This window comes from Lissotriton helveticus, chromosome 10, assembly GCF_964261635.1.
Source record: "Lissotriton helveticus chromosome 10, aLisHel1.1, whole genome shotgun sequence".
Classification (NCBI taxonomy): Eukaryota; Metazoa; Chordata; class Amphibia; order Caudata; family Salamandridae; genus Lissotriton; species Lissotriton helveticus.
In genome coordinates this window covers 806,657,444-806,677,324 of record NC_136071.1, presented here as the reverse complement: position 1 = coordinate 806,677,324, position 19,881 = coordinate 806,657,444, and the positions used below count along the sequence as shown (strand labels likewise).

The following is a 19,881-nucleotide window of genomic DNA, read 5'->3' as shown; positions in this document are numbered from 1 at the left end:
GACCTCAATTCTGGGCTGCCCACCACTTGGGCATCCCCCTTACTGCTGCTGGAACACCCTTCCGCCACCTCGGCAGCCACTTTCAGAGAGGATGCTGACTCCTCACAGCTCCTCGTGGAAATACCGTAGGAAACGCGCACCAGATTTCGGGCTCTCCTGCCCCTCCTCAGCTCCAGGGCTGCTGCAAACCACCGTCGCAGTACCACGGGAGAGACCTCGGGCCTCCAGGCAGCATGCGGCGTCTCCTCACTATCGCCGATCCCAGACGCCGAAACACAGGAAACTGCTGCGGTAACGCGGCCACTGCAGCAGGGCATAGACAAGGTGGAAAGACTCCCGTACCAAGGTACGCAAACCTCAAAGTCTGCAAAATTAGAGCGGACAGCAAATGTTGAATAATCGCCACAAGTACAATCATTTAGCCGGGTCGGGGTCAGGTCGGATCAGGCTGGGTCACCGGATAGAGCAAGCAGGAGCCCGCTTCACGGAGCACCACGGCAGCTCAGCAGTCTGCCGCCATGTTCTCCCGCTTCCGGACCATCTTTTATACTCTCAAATGTTTTCCAACATGGGTGTGTCCCAGATTCACATACTTTAATTCCCCCCCCCCCCCCTGCACCCCCTTGTTAAAGAGGGAGCCTCTGTTACTGAACAGTATAGGAAACAATTTCCACTAGAAACGGCTACAAAAATGTTCATGTTTAGTATGTATTTGAAGAGACACTAACTTTAATGAGGTTGAAGAGTCATGAACTACACTCCCGCTGGAGGCCACAACTTCTCCGATTTTCACTGCTTGTTATGAGAACAGAGGGGCTTCACTGAGTTCTGCTTAGTGCTCTAGAGAATAGTGTTTCCTGTCCCATTTGGAATATTTTTTTGACGGACCAGGCCTCAGCATCCAGAATCGTCTCATCCAGCATTGCCACCTCAGCATCAGGCTCCACAACCTTCACAGCCACTGCTGCTGTCCTAACAATAATTTCCACAACCTGCAACACCACAGATTCTTCTACCTTGGCTACTACCACCAAAGATAGTAGAAGTAGACACAAAGGAAAAGGATAATTCTGAAAAAGAGAAAGAAGGTAACAACCTTGCGAAGACCTATCAAACAAGCATTGGAAATGCAATAGGTCTCGCAATAACGCGAGTCTGAACTATTAGCATTGTAAATGATAATGCCCTTTATTTTTGCGTTCTGGTTTTTGGAACATAAATAAAAGGCTTTGTCATTTACAAGGCCTATAGCTTAAATTTGCGTTAAAACGAGACCTATTGCATTGCAATGGTGGTGGTGCTGCTGAGTTTTCTCTGAATCTGCACTCTGAATCTGCACTCTGAATCTGCACCCACAATCTGCACCCACAATCTGCACTCTGAATCTGCACCCACAATCTGCACTCTGAATCTGCACTCTGAATCTGCACTCTGAATCTGCACTCTGAATCTGCACCCACAATCTGCACCCACAATCTGCACCCACAATCTGCACCCACAATCTGCACCCACAATCTGCACCCACAATCTGCACCCACAATCTGCACCCACAATCTGCACCTTGAATCTGCACTCTGAATCTGCACTCTGAATCTGCACTCTGAATCTGCACCCACAATCTGCACCCTGAATCTGCACCCTGAATCTGCACCCACAATCTGCACCCTCAATCTGCACCCACAATCTGCACTCTGAATCTGCACCCACAATCTGCACCCACAATCTGCACTCTGAATCTGCCCCACAATCTGCACTCTGAATCTGCCCCACAATCTGCACTCTGAATCTGCACCCACAATCTGCACCCTGAATCTGCACCCTGAATCTGCACCCTGAATCTGCACCCACAATCTGCACTCTGAATCTGCACTCTGAATCTGCACCCACAATCTGCACCCTGAATCTGCACCCTGAATCTGCACCCACAATCTGCACCCTCAATCTGCACCCACAATCTGCACTCTGAATCTGCACCCACAATCTGCACCCACAATCTGCACCCACAATCTGCACCCACAATCTGCACCCACAATCTGCACTCTGAATCTGCACTCTGAATCTGCACCCACAATCTGCACTCTGAATCTGCACTCTGAATCTGCACCCACAATCTGCACCCACAATCTGCACCCACAATGTGTGAGTGGCGTTGCGTGTGTGAGTGGCGTTGCGTGTGTGAGTGGCGTTGCGTGTGTGAGTGGCGTTGCGTGTGTGAGTGGCGTTGCGTGTGTGAGTGGCGTTGCGTGTGTGAGTGGCGTTGCGTGTGTGAGTGGCGTTGCGTGTGTGAGTGGCGTTGCGTGTGTGAGTGGCGTTGCTTGGGTGAGTGGCGTTGCGTGTGTGAGTGGCGTTGCGTGTGTGAGTGGCGTTGCGTGTGTGAGTGGCGTTGCGTGTGTGAGTGGCGTTGCATGTGTGAGTGGCGTTGCGTGTGTGAGTGGCGTTGCGTGTGTGAGTGGCGTTGCGTGTGTGAGTGGCGTTGCGTGGGTGAGTGGCGCTGCGTGGGTGAGTGGCCATGCGTGTGTGAGTGGCCTTGCGTGTGTGAGTGGCGTTGCGTGTGTGAGTGGCGTTGCGTGTGTGAGTGGCGTTGCGTGTGTGAGTGGCGTTGCGTGTGTGAGTGGCGTTGCGTGGGTGAGTGTGGTGTTGCGTGGATGATAGTGGGCTTGCGTGGGTGTGAGTGGCGTTGCGTGTCTGTAAGTGTTGCTGTGTGGGTGAAAGTGGCACAGAGCCTTTGATGTGGCCTGGCGCAGGAGAAATGCTGCTGCTGCTAATTAAATACAAGAGTGGCCGGGAAGCGGCCGGGAAACACAAGTACGGCCGGCCACATAATTAGGGGAGGAGAAGCCGCACAGCACACGCTGGGAGAAGCCCTTTGATGTGCTGTGCGGCCGCGATGCACGCTCTGTGCTGGGGGAGGGGGAGGGCCATTAGCCTGAACTCGCGGCAAGATCAAACGAAGGGTGGGAGGGACATTGAGGAACAGATGGCCATGAAAGTGTATGGGCCAAAAGCGCGTGCCTGTGGCCACGTGCACTCGAAGAAAACGCCACGAAAAAAAGCGGTGGTTTCACAATCAGTTCGAGCACTTGAATTCTCGCCATTTCCCATTCCTTCGGAATGGTAAAGGCGAGACCTAAAAATGTAATTATTATATGGCAAACCCTTTAGGTGAAGTGTTTGTCTTCAGTGGACTCCCTGCAAGATAACATCTGCAGGTTTAGCTCTTCTACAGAAAGCATCCTAGAGATTTGTTCTGCCAATTTGAGTGCAACAAGCTTATTGTTTTCTTGATGACATCAAAAACTTCCAAAAGAAAACTCCAAAAGCCATACCCATTCTGGGTTACATATGGAAGGAGGGGCGAATGCTGCTTCAAAGTTAAGCTACTTTGTCAGCCACCGTTCCAAGGCTGGAAATGAAGTACAGAATACTGGTCTAAATACGGGTTTGCCTATAGGGTCATCCCAAAGGGAATTGGATTATATAACTAGCATTACAGCGCTGTTCACGTAATCTCTTATTGCCATATAAAACACCTCTGCAGAGGAAAGTCGCATGGACTAAGGATGCCTTAGGTGTACAACTTCTAATCCAGAAGTGCAAAATTGCATTATAAACTTAACATTCAATGGTGAGTCACTATTTGGCCCCCTTGTTGACAACACCTTTCAGAGCTTGAAAACAGTGACCGGAACAGAAAGATCTTTGGGTTCTCTTCAGGGTCATTTCAAAGATTTTTTTTTTTCTGACTCAAGAACCTGAGAAATTCCAACCATTTACGCCTGCGTATCAGTCATTTCTGATGATTGAATGCAGATTTCTCACTTTATTAATATTCCCAGACACTCAAATTCTACAGGAGATTTTCAAGCAATAGCTCCAGTGCTACACCAGGTGACACCACCTGGCTCTGCAGTGGCATTGCACCGCTTTGAAAGTGGCTGAGTGGAGCCACAGGTAGGCTCCACCCCAAGGAGCAGATATCCATTTGTATTTTTTCTGTGCCCTTTGACGTGGATCTTGTGCTCTGCTCCCAACATGTCAGACTTCTAACTTCTAGGACGGGGAACTTTATTCCCTGAAAGTGACTGGTTTAAGCCGTATTGTGACTGCAGGAAGAACGTGTCTGTTGTAAACTCTCACAGATGTGTCTGCGTTGCCTGCGTTCTTGTCACAACTCATGTCATGTGGAAAGTGTCCCCTGATTCAATTGAAGCTGATCACAAATCTGAAAGCAAATCTATGTCGATCTACATAAGATATTGCTTTTAAAGCCACAGTCGTAGTCCCATTCCTGCACTGAATGTGTGGCTGGTTCCCTGTTCAATCTCTGTCCAGCTCGAAGTCCCCTGGTAAGTCAAAATGCAAACTGCTTCACAAGAGCAAGAAGATGAAACGGGATACAACCCAATCTCACCATACAAAGTCAAGCAAGAAGTTAAGCATTTGGAACTACAAGGGCACTTCGCATCCAGCATTTGCCAACTCAGAAACCAGTTCTACAGTTGGTCTCTGTGCCCCTTGAATTCCTTGGGCCACCAGATTTTTAAGACGCTACCTGCTTCACCTGCATCATCTGGAGCAGCAGTCGCACTTCTGTAAGCTGGCCGTTCGCAGGTGCTGGCTGAGACCGTAGGACCTGTCACTGGTCCAACCCAATGTCAGTCCTGAAATCCACTCTGGTACCATGGTGCATTCCAATCCCTTCTGTACAAGCACAGATATCAACTATTCCATCATGCGTAGCGTAATCTCTGCAGACACCAATCTCCAACCGTGAACCAACATCAGTCTGCACCAGACCTATGTTAGAATCAAATCACTAAGGCGCAACCATCCATGATTAACTCAGACTGCTAGTTTCTTCTCTGGTGTCAATATGCCAGGGGCTAGAAGCCTTTCTGGCTCTGATTCGGGTGCAGTCAAACATGTTCCCCATAAAGGTGACCGTGATAAAGATCCAGGAGTTTGATTCCCCCATGCCTGCACTGATGAAAGGCTTTATTTTAACCCGCATAATGCACGTGTGTTAAACACCTCTTCAGGAACTAAGCTGGACTCAAAACCTTGTCCACCACCAGAGAAAAGTGCTTTCTTCACAGCTGTGGTGTGTATAGCAATGGAAGTCCAAAACTGCCTACTATTGAAATTAAATCAAAGTTTCTTTCAGAAATGCTTCAGCCAGGGCCTTCCCTTAGACCCTGTTGTCCTTTAATGAGGCACTCATGGACACTGTAATGGTCACTTAGAAGAAATCCTGCTTAGTCCCTTCTAGTGGCGGCCTGTCACCAGATGACCAAGACCATGTTCTGGTGCATAACATTCCTCATGCAGCACACATTGAAGGACGACTTAGTAGCCTTTCCTTCCAGTCCTCCCAATAGAGAGTCTTAACACATAGATGCAATTGGTGGTGGCATGTTGCCCTTACAAAGCCACATCCATCCGGTAAGAGGCAGAATCTGATTCTTCCTGCTGATTAGTATTTTGAGGGACTAATCCCTGCCATTCATGTTATCACAATCCACTTTTTCTCCTTCCTAATATAGGTTGGGGTCCCTTCAGACGGAGAAGGATGGAGGTATCTTACCTATTCTAGACCTCCGACCACTGAATACCTTCTTGCAAAATAAATTCAAGATGCTCAGTCTTGCATAGTTCCTTTCTCTTCTGGACACAGGAGATTGGAAACTGCCCTTGTACTTGCATGGCACACATTTTCCAGATAGCCTTCTGCAGTCCATCATACGGTGGGTTACGGTGAGGTTAGAACACTTCCAATTTGTCTTTCTAACTTTAAACCTCAATTCGGTGTCTTAGTTGTTCATGACAGTGATGTCCTTTGTTACAGTTCATTTTCAGAAGTATGGCTATGTGCATTTTTGTAAGTTGGTGACTGGTTTCCCAAGGCAGACTTGCTGTAATTCGTCAAGGACCACCTATGAGCAACATCTTTGTTTTTTTTTTTTATCAGTGAGCCGAAGAACCACCTGATGCCCATAAAGAGAATTCTCTTTTTAGGGGCCATCCTGGATATTAAGACATTCAAGTGCTTTCCACCACTGTAGCAAGGTCGAGACATTCATGTTGTGAACCCCATCTTTCGCGCTCATTTCTTGGCTTCACTGGGGATGTTTCTGAGGTTTCTTAGACTCTTATCTTTGTCCATTCTCCTCGTCCTTTGTGCTACATGGCACTGGTCCTGCAGTAGAAAGGTTTGGTTTCAGTGGGTTCAGCACTAGGGTGCTCTGTCCAGCACCATTTGCATTTCAGAGGAGACTGTCTAGGACCTTCAGTGGTTGCACCAACCTGACAAGCGGCAGGCCTCTTTCGTTTCCGCTCACCCAGAGCTTACAATAGTGACAGATACATAGTCTCTGGGCTGGTGAAATTACCTGGAGAGGTAGAAATCAAAGGTCTGCGGTCTCCAGCGAAGTACCAGCTCCACATCAACCTGTTGGAGCTTCAGGGCATCTGACTGCCATTGAATACCTTCTACCGACCTTTAGAGGGAAGCTGTTATATATAGCCGCCATGTGGGACTGCAATAAGCAGGGCTGAGTGGGGTCGCGGATCCTGTGACAGGACAGGAAGTTCTGCACACTTGGGGGTGGCTAAGTCAACATGAAATTTTGCTGGTTGACCAGGCACCTGGCAGGGTCTCTAAATGCCAGAGTAGACTAGTTGAGCAGACATCAGCTGGCAAACCACATGGCATCCCCATCCCAAGGTTACTTAGCACATCTTTGACCAGTATGACATGTCCTTGCTAGATCTTTTTGCCAGTGCCGAGAACACTGTGTTGAGTCTATTGCTTGCTAAGAAGACCTTTGACAGACTTGTTCCACCTGCGGGAGAACACATATCTGCTGCCTGCGCTTCCACCATTTCCTCTCATGCCTTGAGTTCTGAAAAAACTCAGGACTAATCGGGCCAAAGTTATTTTGACTGCCCTGGTTTGGGACAGAATAGTTTTGTACTCAAAGCTGTTGAGCCTGAGCATTTGTCATCAGACTTCTCTTCCCCTTCAGAAGTACCTCTTGTCTCAGCAAATGGGGAGGGTCCTGCATCTGAATCTCCACAACCTACACCTCCATCTGTGATGATTGAGCAGTTTTGATTTGCCATTGTAAATAGTGGACCTAGTCCTCGCAGCCAGAGATCCTTTGACCAAGTCTATTTCTTCTGAAAGCTGGGAAAAGGTTTGTAGCCTCATGTAGGGGCCATAATCCTGATCCTCAACAACCATAGCTTTCTATTGCGGTATTTGTTATCTTTCTCCCTGCAATGCTGTGCAGTGGGTACACTTAAAGGGTAAACGTTAGCCATATCAGATTTTTTATGACTGCAGGGGATTTGCAGTGTTAAAAAAAGAACCATGGGTAAGATGTTCTATCATACTAGTTGCAAATCATGCACTTATGTTTTGAGGCACACATTTGATTTTGTGAAGCTCCAAACTGAAAACAATGTATTTCTAAGGCACCCCTTTCTCCTGAAGGGAACCAGTGCTGCATATTAAATCACAATTTAAAACAAAGGCCACTTTTATGCCCTTTCCTAATTGTTATTCAGTATGGGTCACAAATCTCATTTTATACATTTGAAAGACTTTTCTGACTCGTAAAATGTGCATTGTACATAAGAAAGACCTATTGTACAGTCACAAACCTTGCAGGTTTGCAAACCAGAGGTTACAGTTGCATGATCTGACCCATATCTCAAATGTGCCAAAGAGTGTTTCTACTCACAAATCCATCCCTGATGCGGAAGGTACTGCCAACTTCCACCAGAATGAGCCTTGTTATGTATGGCTAACATAGGGAACACCTCCTGGCACTGAACGGTTTCATAAGACTAAATATGTTCTACTCAGTGTTTGAAAATACTCGTACTGGCCATGTTGCACACATTATACATACAATTCTTTACACGGCTACCAGATCTGAAAATGCATTGTTAGTTGAGTATCATTTTTACCACACCTTGAAAAAATGGACATTGACTCTAGTGATTGAAATTAGAAGAAGTCTAAGAGTAATCATGTTTCCAGACAAACATATCTCTTTCTTTTACCTCTTCATCTTCTGTTACATGGTCATTTGTCCTTGATTAACATTAGGTTGTCAAGGTATGGGCCTTTTTAAAACGTTGGTGGACAGAGTATTCTCCCTTGGCCTGACAGAGGGCTTTACGTCTGCCATGCCAAGACTACTTCACTTGCCAGATTTATAAAAGACTGCCTAGTTGGCATTCATTTATAACCGCATTGGCAGGAACCACCTTTATCGCTACGGTCAGCATCAGTCCTTTTAGCAAGCAGTATTCTTTGTCTTTTCAAAAAGAAAATCCAGAAAGTGGATTTTCTTTTTGAAACTTAAAAATGTGTGCACCCCTTGCCATGTGAAGCTTCTCCCATGGCCGGGGGGCTAGGAGAGGGGGCGGGGGGCAATGACCGTTATAATGTTTTTACTGTTCCTCCGGTTCCTTCGTCTAAAACCTGGTGGTAAGGAACATTAAAAAATGACTATGTCTACCCATCGAAGTTGGGCAGGCAAACATGTAGCCATTCCTTTGACTGCCCTGACTTCCCAGAGCCTGTTGGAGGGGATAGATTACGGTGGAGAGTGAGTAGTCTCCGCCATGATTAACCTGTAGGTCTACATGCATGTATATGCAGCGGGAGGATCACTATATTGGCAGGGAGGGACTTAGTCGCCTTTGTGACCGAGTATCCTCTCAGTCAATCTATAAATTGGGCGTTATGGTTTATACTGAAAATATCCTTACCCCGGCACCTTCCCAGTCTTCTAATTTTAACTTTTCTCTGGTTTTACCACTCAATAATCACCCCTTAATCTTTTTTTGAATTGCATTGTGGGCATTCGTGGTTAAATAAGAGTTCAAAATGGTGAGGTATAGGTATGAAAACGTAAAGTAACAATGACCACCAGCTAGACTTTACTTCTGAGGTGTTTTTTTTTAATTTTATCTGTTTGCTGTTAACTAACTGTAAGTATGAGAAGTATGCGAATATGTTTTAATCAAGGTAGTCTGTGTTTTTCAGGTGTGGACTTTAAGGTGAAAACGATTTCAGTCGATGGTAACAGGGCTAAGCTTGCAATATGGGTAAGTTTTAGACCATTGTTTAAAAGGCGAATGAAGTAATTGCCATCAGAAATCCATCAATTGACTATTAAGGTTGAAACCAAATTTGCATAACTAGTTGTTTTACTTTACATACGCCTTTGTTGTACCAATGGGGTGGATTGTCCTGTTAATGGGACTACATGGAGATGCAGTTGAGTCCTTGAGCTTCTCTTTGCACCATTACACTGGTGGCCCTTAGTTTATGTCAGCAGGTGATGATAGTTGGACTTCATAGTGTTGAGGTGCTTTCACAAAGGAGTTGAGTAGTAAATAGTTAACCACATTTTCAGTTAGATACATCTGTAAACATTCTGTTTCTCCATTCTGATCTCTACTCTGGGTCAAGCCCCTGACATCTCATCTGAACTTCAGTGTGGCCGCAAATTCGGGTAGCTCATCCAATTTTCTCCATTTGCTGCCATCCTCAATACCTGAAAGTGCCTTATCTTGTATTTTAATATCCTGGCTGTGAGAGTCCACTGGTCTTGGCCTGATGTCACACTCAGGCCAGTAGCTGCAGTGCACTTTGCTTTGACACGAGGCTGCTGGGTAATGGTCCTCAGCGCTGCCCTTCTAACCCAGGGCAGGCTGGACTGTAATCCTAGTCTGACCTTCTATATGGACCACCTCATCTACTCTTAATTTTTATTTAAGACTGGTCAGCACACAGAGCTGCAGAAATCTACAACTGACTGGTGATCTGCACTGTCAGAATGGAGGGCTCCTGGCTTGCCACCGGACTGACTGTTTTTAGCTCCCTCCAAGAGGTTACTGAAGTTGGTGGCTTGCCTCTCTTCTGGGAACTGGAGTTGGTGCCCCAGATCTCTGCAGCAAGGTAACACATAGTTGAAACATCGATCTTAGAACTGGTCAGGATGGAGCAGACCGACTGATTAAGAAGAGCAAGAGAAAGCACGTGTGGCTCATGTGTGGCAAGGGGATTGTGTAGCACTTGTTGAGCCTGGGGTTGTAATATGAACACAGCCTACCTCCTTCCTATCAGTGAACTGTGTGTGCAGCAGCGCTCTTCAGGGCCTTCTGAGTCTCCCCACTGTAGAGACTCACACACACATCGAAAACCTGATTGACCAAATGTCCCTAGAGTGTGTAACTTTGCTTTCCCTATTACATAGTCGTCTGACACTTGTGTGTGTATGTGTGTTGGTGAAAGTGAGGAGTTAGAACTTATAACAGTGAAGCCAATGAGCTACTGAATAAAGTCTTTGCCAGACAATATAGATATAACCACTACGGTTTCCCTCCTCAAACTATATGTTTTAATCTCCATTATTAGTTGTGAAGCCTGGTACAACACAATCTTTTGCTGCATAGCGACTTTTAGTGGCACTTTTGTTGATTAAACAGTAATGTTAATCTTGAAGGCTGATTCATGTCTTGAAAAGCGTCTACACGATTATGAATAAACTTTTTCAAAACATGCCAACTACATTTGAGCCATTATGATGAATATTTTTCTTTTTGACAAAACATTAATATAATTAAAAATGAAGCAGTTCATTTGTCTGCACTGGAATTCCATTTATTCTAAGTTTGAAAAGTGTTGCTTTTAATGAATTGTCTTTCCTAGGAGGCATCTCTGTTAAGCAAATCCTCCCCAATAGCTACTGAAAGCAGTGCACCTCATACATTGCGGTTGAAGCACTCACGAGGTGATTCACCCAAAAAAAAATTGAATGAGGTTAGAGAGGTTTAATTTTCTGAAGCTGATGTGTGAATATAGAGAAGATACTCTACCTGTGGCAGAAGGCTGTGCTATCAAGCTATACCTAATAATGGTCAGCTCCAAGGTGGTACAGTAAGATGAAGGCTTTTAGGGCTATTATATTGCTGCATTTCTATAACCTTTCTCTACCTCTTGTCAGTTGAGCAGTTTCACATTTTCAAATGCATGAATGAGACAAGGGCGTTGTATCGCGTATTGGTGTTCTGTGTGAAGCTCTGAGGATGTACTTTCGAGTTGAGCGCATCTTCAGCTTGTGCAGGATAGTAAGAGGAGTGTGCAAATAGATTCACAGGCAGCATACAGACACTGGTCAGCAGCCAAGATTTTATTGCTCTTCTAAATTCTTGTTGGTTGCTGACAGTCCTTATTTTCTTTGGCAATATATGCCATAGTTGGAATGTTTGAATAGCGAATGTGACTTTTTATGTTTTTTTCTTCTAATGGTAGGTTTCTTATCAATAGTTTGGTCATTCTTAAGCTAAAGTTTGAACTTTGATTGTATATTCTTAGTTTGGATTATAGGAAGGTTGGCCCCAGGCTGTGCCTCGCTCTGTGTGCAGGGCAGAGGATGTTCACAAAGTGTTTTCCAAAATGTGTGCCACTGGCGGGTTGCAATGCGTTTTTTGCTGGGTCTCAAGCCGATTTGTGATAGGTTGCGAATCTCCTGATCTATATACTATATGTACGAAACATGTAAAAAGATTAGCCCCATTTGTGCACTGGACAATCTCCTTCAGTCCAGTTTGAAAAGAAACCCTGCAAGTATTCCCAAGCAAGACTCCGGATGAACCTTCCAGTATTTGTTGACAACAGATGAGTACTGAATACTCCATGACTCCTAGTGAAACATTTAGCAATACCTAATATTCTGAGCTAGAGATCACTGATGCAGCCATGAAAAAACAAATAAGAGATGTAATATAGGGCGGGCAGAATAGCCTTAAGTAAAATGGTGGTCCTGCCCAAATTTGCATACCTCTGTGTTAATATTCGAACATCCCTACATACTAGGTTGATCAGGGCCATGCAAGCCACACTTGCTAGATTAATTGCAGTGAGCGAACTACCGATACTCAAATGGGAAAGACCTACACTACCTTAAAAAAACGGAGGTTTGGGGTACCTGACTTTCTCTTCCAGGGTATACCACTCAATAGTCATAAGCACTGAATAGTCCTGCCCATGTGTGGAGACCCCGGAGCAATAGCCAATAATATGCACATATATATATATATATATATATATATATATATATATATATATATATATATATATATATTATATAATATATATAATATATAATATATAATATATATATATATATATATATATATATATATATATATATATATATATAATATATAATCGCTCGAGTTGACCCAAAGTTCTGAGTTGCACTCTAGGACCTGCAATGCCTCGTAGTCTCCACAGCACACAGGAGGCAGCCTGACGCGTTTCGCTGTGATAGCTTTCTCAAAGGCCGTTTCCCTGCGTCACTTGGCGGGATGCATCACCTTTTTTATTTCACTGTTGTCGCCTCTTGATAGGTCTGCAGTCTCGTATGGAATCATGGTACTTGTAGTGATGCATCAATATTCCCTGTATGGGTGCTTGGTGCTTAGGGTCACTGATGCTTAACCAGGATATAAGGGGTTAGAAGGGGACAAAGCATGGGTGGAGATGCGGATTTCAGGATTTTAAATGACCAGCAAAGGGTCTTAAATTGAATTCTCTTCTCCACGGGTAGCCAGTGAAGTTTAGTCAGGGTATTAGAGACCGAGTGGAAGCGGGGGAGCCCTATCAAGGCTTTGGCTGCCGCGTTTTGCACTCGTTGCAATCTTCCCACCTCAGCCTGATTAGCCCCTAAAAGTAGAGAGCTCGCGTAATCCAGTCGAGAAAGGATAGAAGACTGCACTATGAGCTGACGGGTGGGTGGATCAAAAATGTTTAAAATCGGCTTAAGGTTCTGAAGAATCCCGAAACACATGGCGGCAACCTTTTTAGTGTGATGGATAAAATTAAGAGAGGAGTCTAGCCAAACTCCAAGGTTTTTTTTACCTCACTCTTAGGCTCGGGAGGGTTCCCGAGAATTTCAGGCCACCACTTATCTCCCCAGGCCGAGACATCCTTTCCTACGAGTAAGACCTCAGTCTTGTAGGCATTGAGCTGTAGGTAGTTAGATGTCATCCAGTTGGTTACTGCTGTTAGGCCCTGTTTAAAATTGGACGCACTCATCCCAGAGTCGTCACTCAGCAACACCACTAACTGAGTGTCGTCCGCGTATGAGACTATAGATAGCTCCCACCGTTTGGCGACCTGAGCCAGTGGCTGGACGTATAGATTAAATAACGTCGAACTGAGTGCAGAACCCTGCTCAATTGAACGTTCCTTTGATAGAAACGGGGGGTAGAGACTCGGAAGGACCTTCTGGTCAGAAACACCCTGAACCAGTCAAGTGCCTGTCCACAAATCCCTGCTGCCTCCAGTCGATACAGCAATACCTCGTGTGAAACCGTGTAGAAGGCAGCGCTGAGATCTAATAGAATCAGCGCTGCCGTCTGGCCGGAATCCATGATGGTCCGAAGATGTTCTGTCACACTCAGGAGCGCTGTTTCGGTGCTGTGGCCCGCACGGAAGCCATGCTGGGAGGCGTCTAGAGTGGTGTTGGAGCAGAGAAATTTCGTTAGAATATTATTCACGTGGGACTCGGCCACCTTGGCTGGCCAGGGAAGCAGTGAAATAGGCCTAAAGTTTTCCGGTCTTGTGGGATCTAGCGTGGGCTTTTTAATAATGGGAGATATCCATGCCTGCTTCCATCTAGTGGGTATAGTGGCAGATTTAAACAATGAATCTGAAAGAAACAGGTTAGTATTAGATTCCTTACCTTAGAATATCCCCAGGCGTCAGTCTGGATCCGGAAACTTTTGCGTAGCAGTACCCCTGCGCGTCGGTAGGCGTCATCTGCAGGCGTCCCCTGCGGCTCCGCGTCGTCGGCGTCGTGCGCCGTGATGACGTCGCTGGAGTATATAGACGCCGCCTCCGCGCGCTGACGTCAGTTCTTCTTTTTTCCGCGCCAGTTAGCGCAGATCCGAAGAGCAGTACTCCGGTCTTTTGACCAAGTTTATTGTTAACTACTTAATCTTCTACGGTGCCGGTAGGATGCCCGGTTTCAAGGGTTGCGACGAGTGCGACCGCCTGATGTCGGTCACCGACCACCATCGACTCTGCCTCCGGTGTCTGGGCGCGGACCACGACGTGGAGTCCTGCGTCGACTGTCGGGCCTTGACTGGTAAAGCTAGGCGGGAGCGGTCCCGCAAGCTTCTCGAGCTCCGTGTGTCGGCCCCGCGTCGAGAGCGGTCCCGGTCCGGTCGGAGGTCGAGGGAGCGGTCGAAGGAACGATCGCGGAGCCGCCATGAGCGCTCCGGGAGTCGCCACCATTCCTCCGGTTCGTCAGGTAAGCGTAAGAAGTCGGGGCGTCGTCATCGTACCCCCGACTCCCCCCGACGCCCGCGTGATGCGGCCGGGGGCTCGGGTGGCCCCACCCCCGCGGCCCCGCGTGGGTTGCCGACGCCGTCTGCCCCATACCCGTCGGTCCCTGGGGAAGGCGCGTCGCGTGAGGAGATCGAGGCCTTCCTCATCGCTATGAGGGCGAGGTCTCCTCCGGCGGGGCCTACGGCGCCTGCGGGCCCGTCGGTCCCGTCTGGGGGCCCGAGCGGTTCGGGTGCTCCTGCCTCGACGCCGCCGGTGGCTCCGGCCTCGGCGCCGCTGGGCCCCTCAGGTTCGTCGCCGGCTGGTCTACCGGCCTCTCCGGCGTCGGTTCCTTTGGGCCAACCCGTGGTACCGCCTCCGCGCGGTGCAGCGACTCCGCCGTCGGTTCCGGCCGGCGTCGGGTCCCCGGCACCGACGCCACGCGGCGCCACCCCCATTCCCCCTCTGACTCCTGACGCGGAGTCGGACCGGCGTCGTCCGACGCCGGATCCGGCGCCGATGGGGCCCATTGACCCCGAGGTCTATATCGTCGATCCAGAATACGGCGATGAGGACGAGTATGGAGAGGGTTGGGAGGGGTCTGAGGACCCTTTATCCCGTGCCTGCCAGTATGATGTGGACTGGGTAGGTGATCTGGGTGATGCCAGTGGTCTGGACGAGTCGCCCAACCCTGGGTTTGTCTCCCCGACCCCTGTGGCGTCTGAGGCAGGTGCTGCCTATTCGGTGGTCCTGATGAGGGCTGCCAAGGCCTTGAGCCTTGAGCTCCCTGTCGCGAAGGTCAAGCCGAACATTCTGACCGAAGTGTTTAAACCGCAGTCATGCCCCCAGGAGCCTCTGCTGCCGTTTAATGAGGCCCTGACGGATGTCCTTTTGGGCACCTGGTCCAGGCCCGCTTCCGGTGCACCGGTTGACCGGAACGTTGCCAGGCGTCACCGTCCGTGCTCGGACGACCCTGCCTTCCTATCCACCCATCCCTCCCCGGAGAGTCTGGTGATCCAGGCCTCCACTTCGCAGTCCGCGTTCCCGTCGGCTCCGCCCGATCGGGAATCAAAGCGGTATGACCAATTTGGTAAAAAGGTCTTTTCCTCTTTGAGCGCTGGACTGCGGTCTTGTAATACCGCGTGCCTCTTGGGCCGCTACACCCACTCCCTGTGGGATACGGTCGAGGAGTGTTTGCCGCAATGCCCCCAGGAAGTGCGGGACAAGCTCACCCGGGCCTTCGTTGAAGGCCGGGATGCGGCGCGGTACTCGATCCGTTGTGGTCTGGACACGACCGACTCGCTGGGACGGGCTATGTCCACGACGGTGGCGATTCGTCGCCATGCTTGGCTGAGATCTGCCAACTTCTCGCCAGACGTCCAAAATACACTCATGGACATGCCATTTGATGGCAGTCGCCTGTTTGGTGACAAAGCGGACCACGCGCTGGAGCGCTTCAAGGACTCCAGGGTCACGGCCAAGTCCTTGGGTCTTTCGACCCAGCGCCAGCAGACGGGTTCGTTTCGCCCCTTTCGTGGCCAAGGGAGGGGCGGTCCCACACGTGCTGCCAGCCACGCGCCGCAGAACGCTCCCCAGCGCGGTGGCGGCCGTGGTTTCCGCCGTGGTGGCGGTAGAGGCCAGCGGCGAGGTCAGTCCACGCCTCCCCCCGCTGCTGCATCCAAGCCTTCCTAGTCCGAGCTTTCGGGCTCACGTGACGCCAGTGGGTGGCAGGGTTCGCCATCACCACTCCCGCTGGCGCGCGATAACATCGGACAGGTGGGTGCTGCAGCTCGTTCGAAGGGGCTACGCCCTCCCCTTCGAGTCCACTCCTCCAGCCATGCCACCGCAGAACCACCGTGTGTCGGGGGACCACTTGACACTTCTGCAGGAGGAAGTTACGGCCCTCTTGGCCAAGGGGGCCATCGAGCGCGTTCCTGGGCCAGAAGTAGGGTGTGGTTGCTACTCCCACTACTTTCTGGTGCCCAAGAAGGACAAAGGAGGCCTGCGTCCTATCTTGGACCTACGGAACGTCAACGGCTTCCTCCAGAAGGAGAAGTTCAAGATGTTGACTTTGGCTCAGGTCTTGGCTGCTCTAGACCCACAAGACTGGATGGTAGCGTTGGACTTGCAGGATGCGTATTTTCACATCCCCGTCCTGCCGGCCCACCGGCGTTACCTGCGGTTCACGGTAGGCCACGAGCACTTTCAGTTTATCGTGCTCCCCTTCGGCCTTACCAGCGCCCCACGGGTGTTCACGAAAGTGATGGCGGTGGTCGCAGCTCATCTGCGCCGGTTAGGGGTTTCAGTCTTCCCCTACCTCGACGACTGGTTGTTGAAGGCGGGCTCGCCCCAGACAGTCGTCCACCACCTTCAGATGACGGCAGACCTCCTGCACGAGCTGGGGTTTTCCATCAATGTGCCGAAATCACACCTGTGTCCCTCTCAAAAGCTCCTTTTCATCGGAGCGGTTCTCGACTCGGCGCAGTTTCGGGTTTATCCCCCGGAACGGCGGGTCCGGGATATTCAGGCTCTGATTCCCATCTTTCAGCCGTTATCCCGGGTTTCGGTCAGGTTGACGCTGCGGCTTCTGGGGCTGATGGCCTCCTGCATCCTACTGGTGCATCACGCCAGGTGGCGGATGCGGGCTCTGCAGTGGGACCTGAAGTTTCAGTGGGCCCAGCATCAGGGCAACCTATCCGACCATGTCCTGATCTCGGAGGGCACTGCGAGACAGTTGCAGTGGTGGCTTACCGACCGCGATTGGGTCAGAGGCAGATCCCTCTCCCTTCCCCAACCGGAGCACGTGGTTGTGACGGACGCGTCCCTCCAAGGCTGGGGTGGCCACTTGGGAGAGGCGGAGATCAGAGGCATCTGGTCTCCGGCGGAGTCCCGGCTCCATATCAACCTGTTGGAGCTGCGGGCGATTCGCCTAGCACTGAAGGCATTCCTCCCCTTTGTCAACGGGAGTGTAGTGCAGGTGTTCACGGACAACACCACCGCCATGTGGTACTGCAACAAACAGGGCGGTGTGGGGTCGTGGACCCTTTGCCAGGAGGCTCTGCGTCTCTGGCAATGGCTGGAACGTCAGGGCGTGACTCTGACGGTTCAACACCTGGCAGGTTCTCTGAACGCCAGGGCGGACGAACTCAGCCGTCGGTGCTCGGTGGATCACGAATGGCGTCTGAACTCGGACGTGGCGAGAGGCCTCTTTCAGCAATGGGGAGAGCCTTGGTTAGATCTATTCGCCACAGAAGAGAACGCGCAATGTCATCAGTTCTGCGCGTTGGAGTTTCCAAGACGGCACTCGCTCGGCGACGCCTTTCGGCGCGAGTGGAGTTGCGGTCTGTTGTACGCCTTTCCGCCTATACCACTTCTGCCCAGAGTGCTGAAGAAGATCAGGCGCGACCGGGCCCAAGTTATCCTTGTGGCTCCGGACTGGGCTCGAAGATACTGGTATCCCGAGCTACTCAGCATGACAGTCGGTCCCTCGATCCGCCTGCCCCTTCAGGAGGACCTTCTGTCGCAGCAGCAGGGGACGGTCCTCCACCCGAACCTGTCCAGTCTCCACCTCCATGCTTGGAGATTGAGCGGCGGCAGTTGAGGCCATTTGACTTGCCTCCTGAAGTCTGTGATGTAATTCTGGCAGCCAGGCGTCCCTCCATGAAGTCGGTATACGCCTGCCGGTGGAACAGATTTGTGGCATGGTGCACAGCAAAGGCTGTGGATCCCCTTTCTGCCCCTCTGTCTGAGGTTCTCCTCTTCCTCCTTTCCCTTGCCCAGCAGGGCTCTGCTCTGGGCACTATCAAGGGCTATCTTTCTGCCCTTTCCGCCTTCTTGAGGCTACCTGATCAGCCATCTTTATTCAAGTCCCCTATTGTGTTAAGATTCTTGAAGGGCATCACGCACATGTATCCTCCAACTCCGTTCGTGATGCCTCAGTGGGACTTGAACCTGGTCTTGACTTTCCTGATGTGCGCTCCCTTTGAGCCCCTTCATTCCTGTCCTCTCCGTCTTCTCACTTTAAAGACGGCCTTCCTGGTGGCCATCACCTCTGCCAGGAGAGTGAGTGAGCTCCAGGCTCTTTCTGTTAAACCTCCTTTCTTGTCTGTTCATCCTGATAAGGTGGTCCTTCGGACTAGACCTTCTTTCCTGCCCAAGGTAGTCTCTGCTTTTCACATTGGGCAGTCCATCACCTTGCCCTCCTTCTTCCCGCCTCCGCATCCTTCAAAGGATGAAGAGCGGCTCCATCGTCTGGACCCAAAACGTGCGCTTTCGTTTTACATGGATCGCACACGCCAGTTCCGGGTGGATGACCAACTGTTTGTTGGCTACGTGGGTGAGAAGAAGGGAAGGGCGGTGCAGAAACGAACCATCTCTCGGTGGGTCGTCCTGTGCATCAAAGCATGCTACTCTTTGGCTCGGAAGGAGCCTCCTGTTGGGCTGAGGGCCCATTCCACTCGGGCCACGGCGGCTACTACTGCCCTGGGCCGGGGAGTCCCTTTGCAGGACATTTGCCAGGCGGCCACGTGGGCCTCGCTGCACACCTTTGCGAGGCACTACTGCCTGGACAGTCAAGTCCGGAGGGATGGCTTCTTTGGCCGTTCGGTCCTCCAGGACTTTCTGGTGTAGGTTTGTATTGGTTCGCAGACCCACCACCGGGGTTGGTATTGCTGGGGTATCTATTCTAAGGTAAGGAATCTAATACTAACCTGTTTCTTTCAGATGAACAAGTTACTTACCTTCGGTAACGATATATCTGTAAGAAACAGTAGTTAGTATTAGATTCCTTACCGCCCCACCCATCCTCCCCGTTCTGCGAACTGATACCTAGGGTTAAGGACATCCCTTTCAGGGCCCTAGTTTCAAATGGCACCAGTGTTAGTTCTCACATGGCTCTGCGTGTTCTGGCGCGGAAAAGCTGTGTGCAAAGAACTGACGTCAGCGCGCGGAGGCGGCGTCTATATACTCCAGCGACGTCATCACGGCGCACGACGCCGACGACGCGGAGCCGCAGGGGACGCCTGCAGACGACGCCTACCGACGCGCAGGGGTACTGCTACGCAAAAGTTTCCGGATCCAGACTGACGCCTGGGGATATTCTAAGGTAAGGAATCTAATACTAACTACTGTTTCTTACAGATATATCGTTACCGAAGGTAAGTAACTTGTTCATTAATGATTTGTCGAAGGGGGTTGAGTATGAGCGTGGAAGCTTCTCTAAAATGGGCAGGCTTTAGAGGGTCTGCAGGAGAGCCCGACTTGATTTTCCCACAAAGTCTCAGAAAATCATCCTGACTTAGGTCAGGTATAGTTGTAAGTTTATTTGTTGGCCCAATATTGGAGGAGATTAGACCGGGAGTGGCTGGAAAGGAGCTATAGATAGTTCGTACCTTATCTATAAAGGAGGCCAGTTTTCACAATGCATGTAGGAAGCAGTTGTCGCCACAACAGCTTTTTTGGCGCTAAGGTCTTTCAGAATTTTAAAAATAGTTTTCGAGGGGTTCTGACTAGTTCTGATCTCATTG

At 49.8% G+C, this 19,881-nt stretch overlaps 1 protein-coding gene across 1 annotated transcript in view; it reads left to right on the top strand.

Moving 5' to 3' along the window:
• Window positions 1–19,881, top strand: part of RAB18 (RAB18, member RAS oncogene family) — a 190,834-nt gene that overhangs the window by 95,417 nt on the left and 75,536 nt on the right. The window contains exon 3 of the mRNA XM_078663400.1: window positions 9,062–9,123. Within this exon, the coding sequence (XP_078519526.1) occupies window positions 9,062–9,123 (62 nt within the window). The remainder of the gene's footprint in view (window positions 1–9,061; window positions 9,124–19,881) is intronic.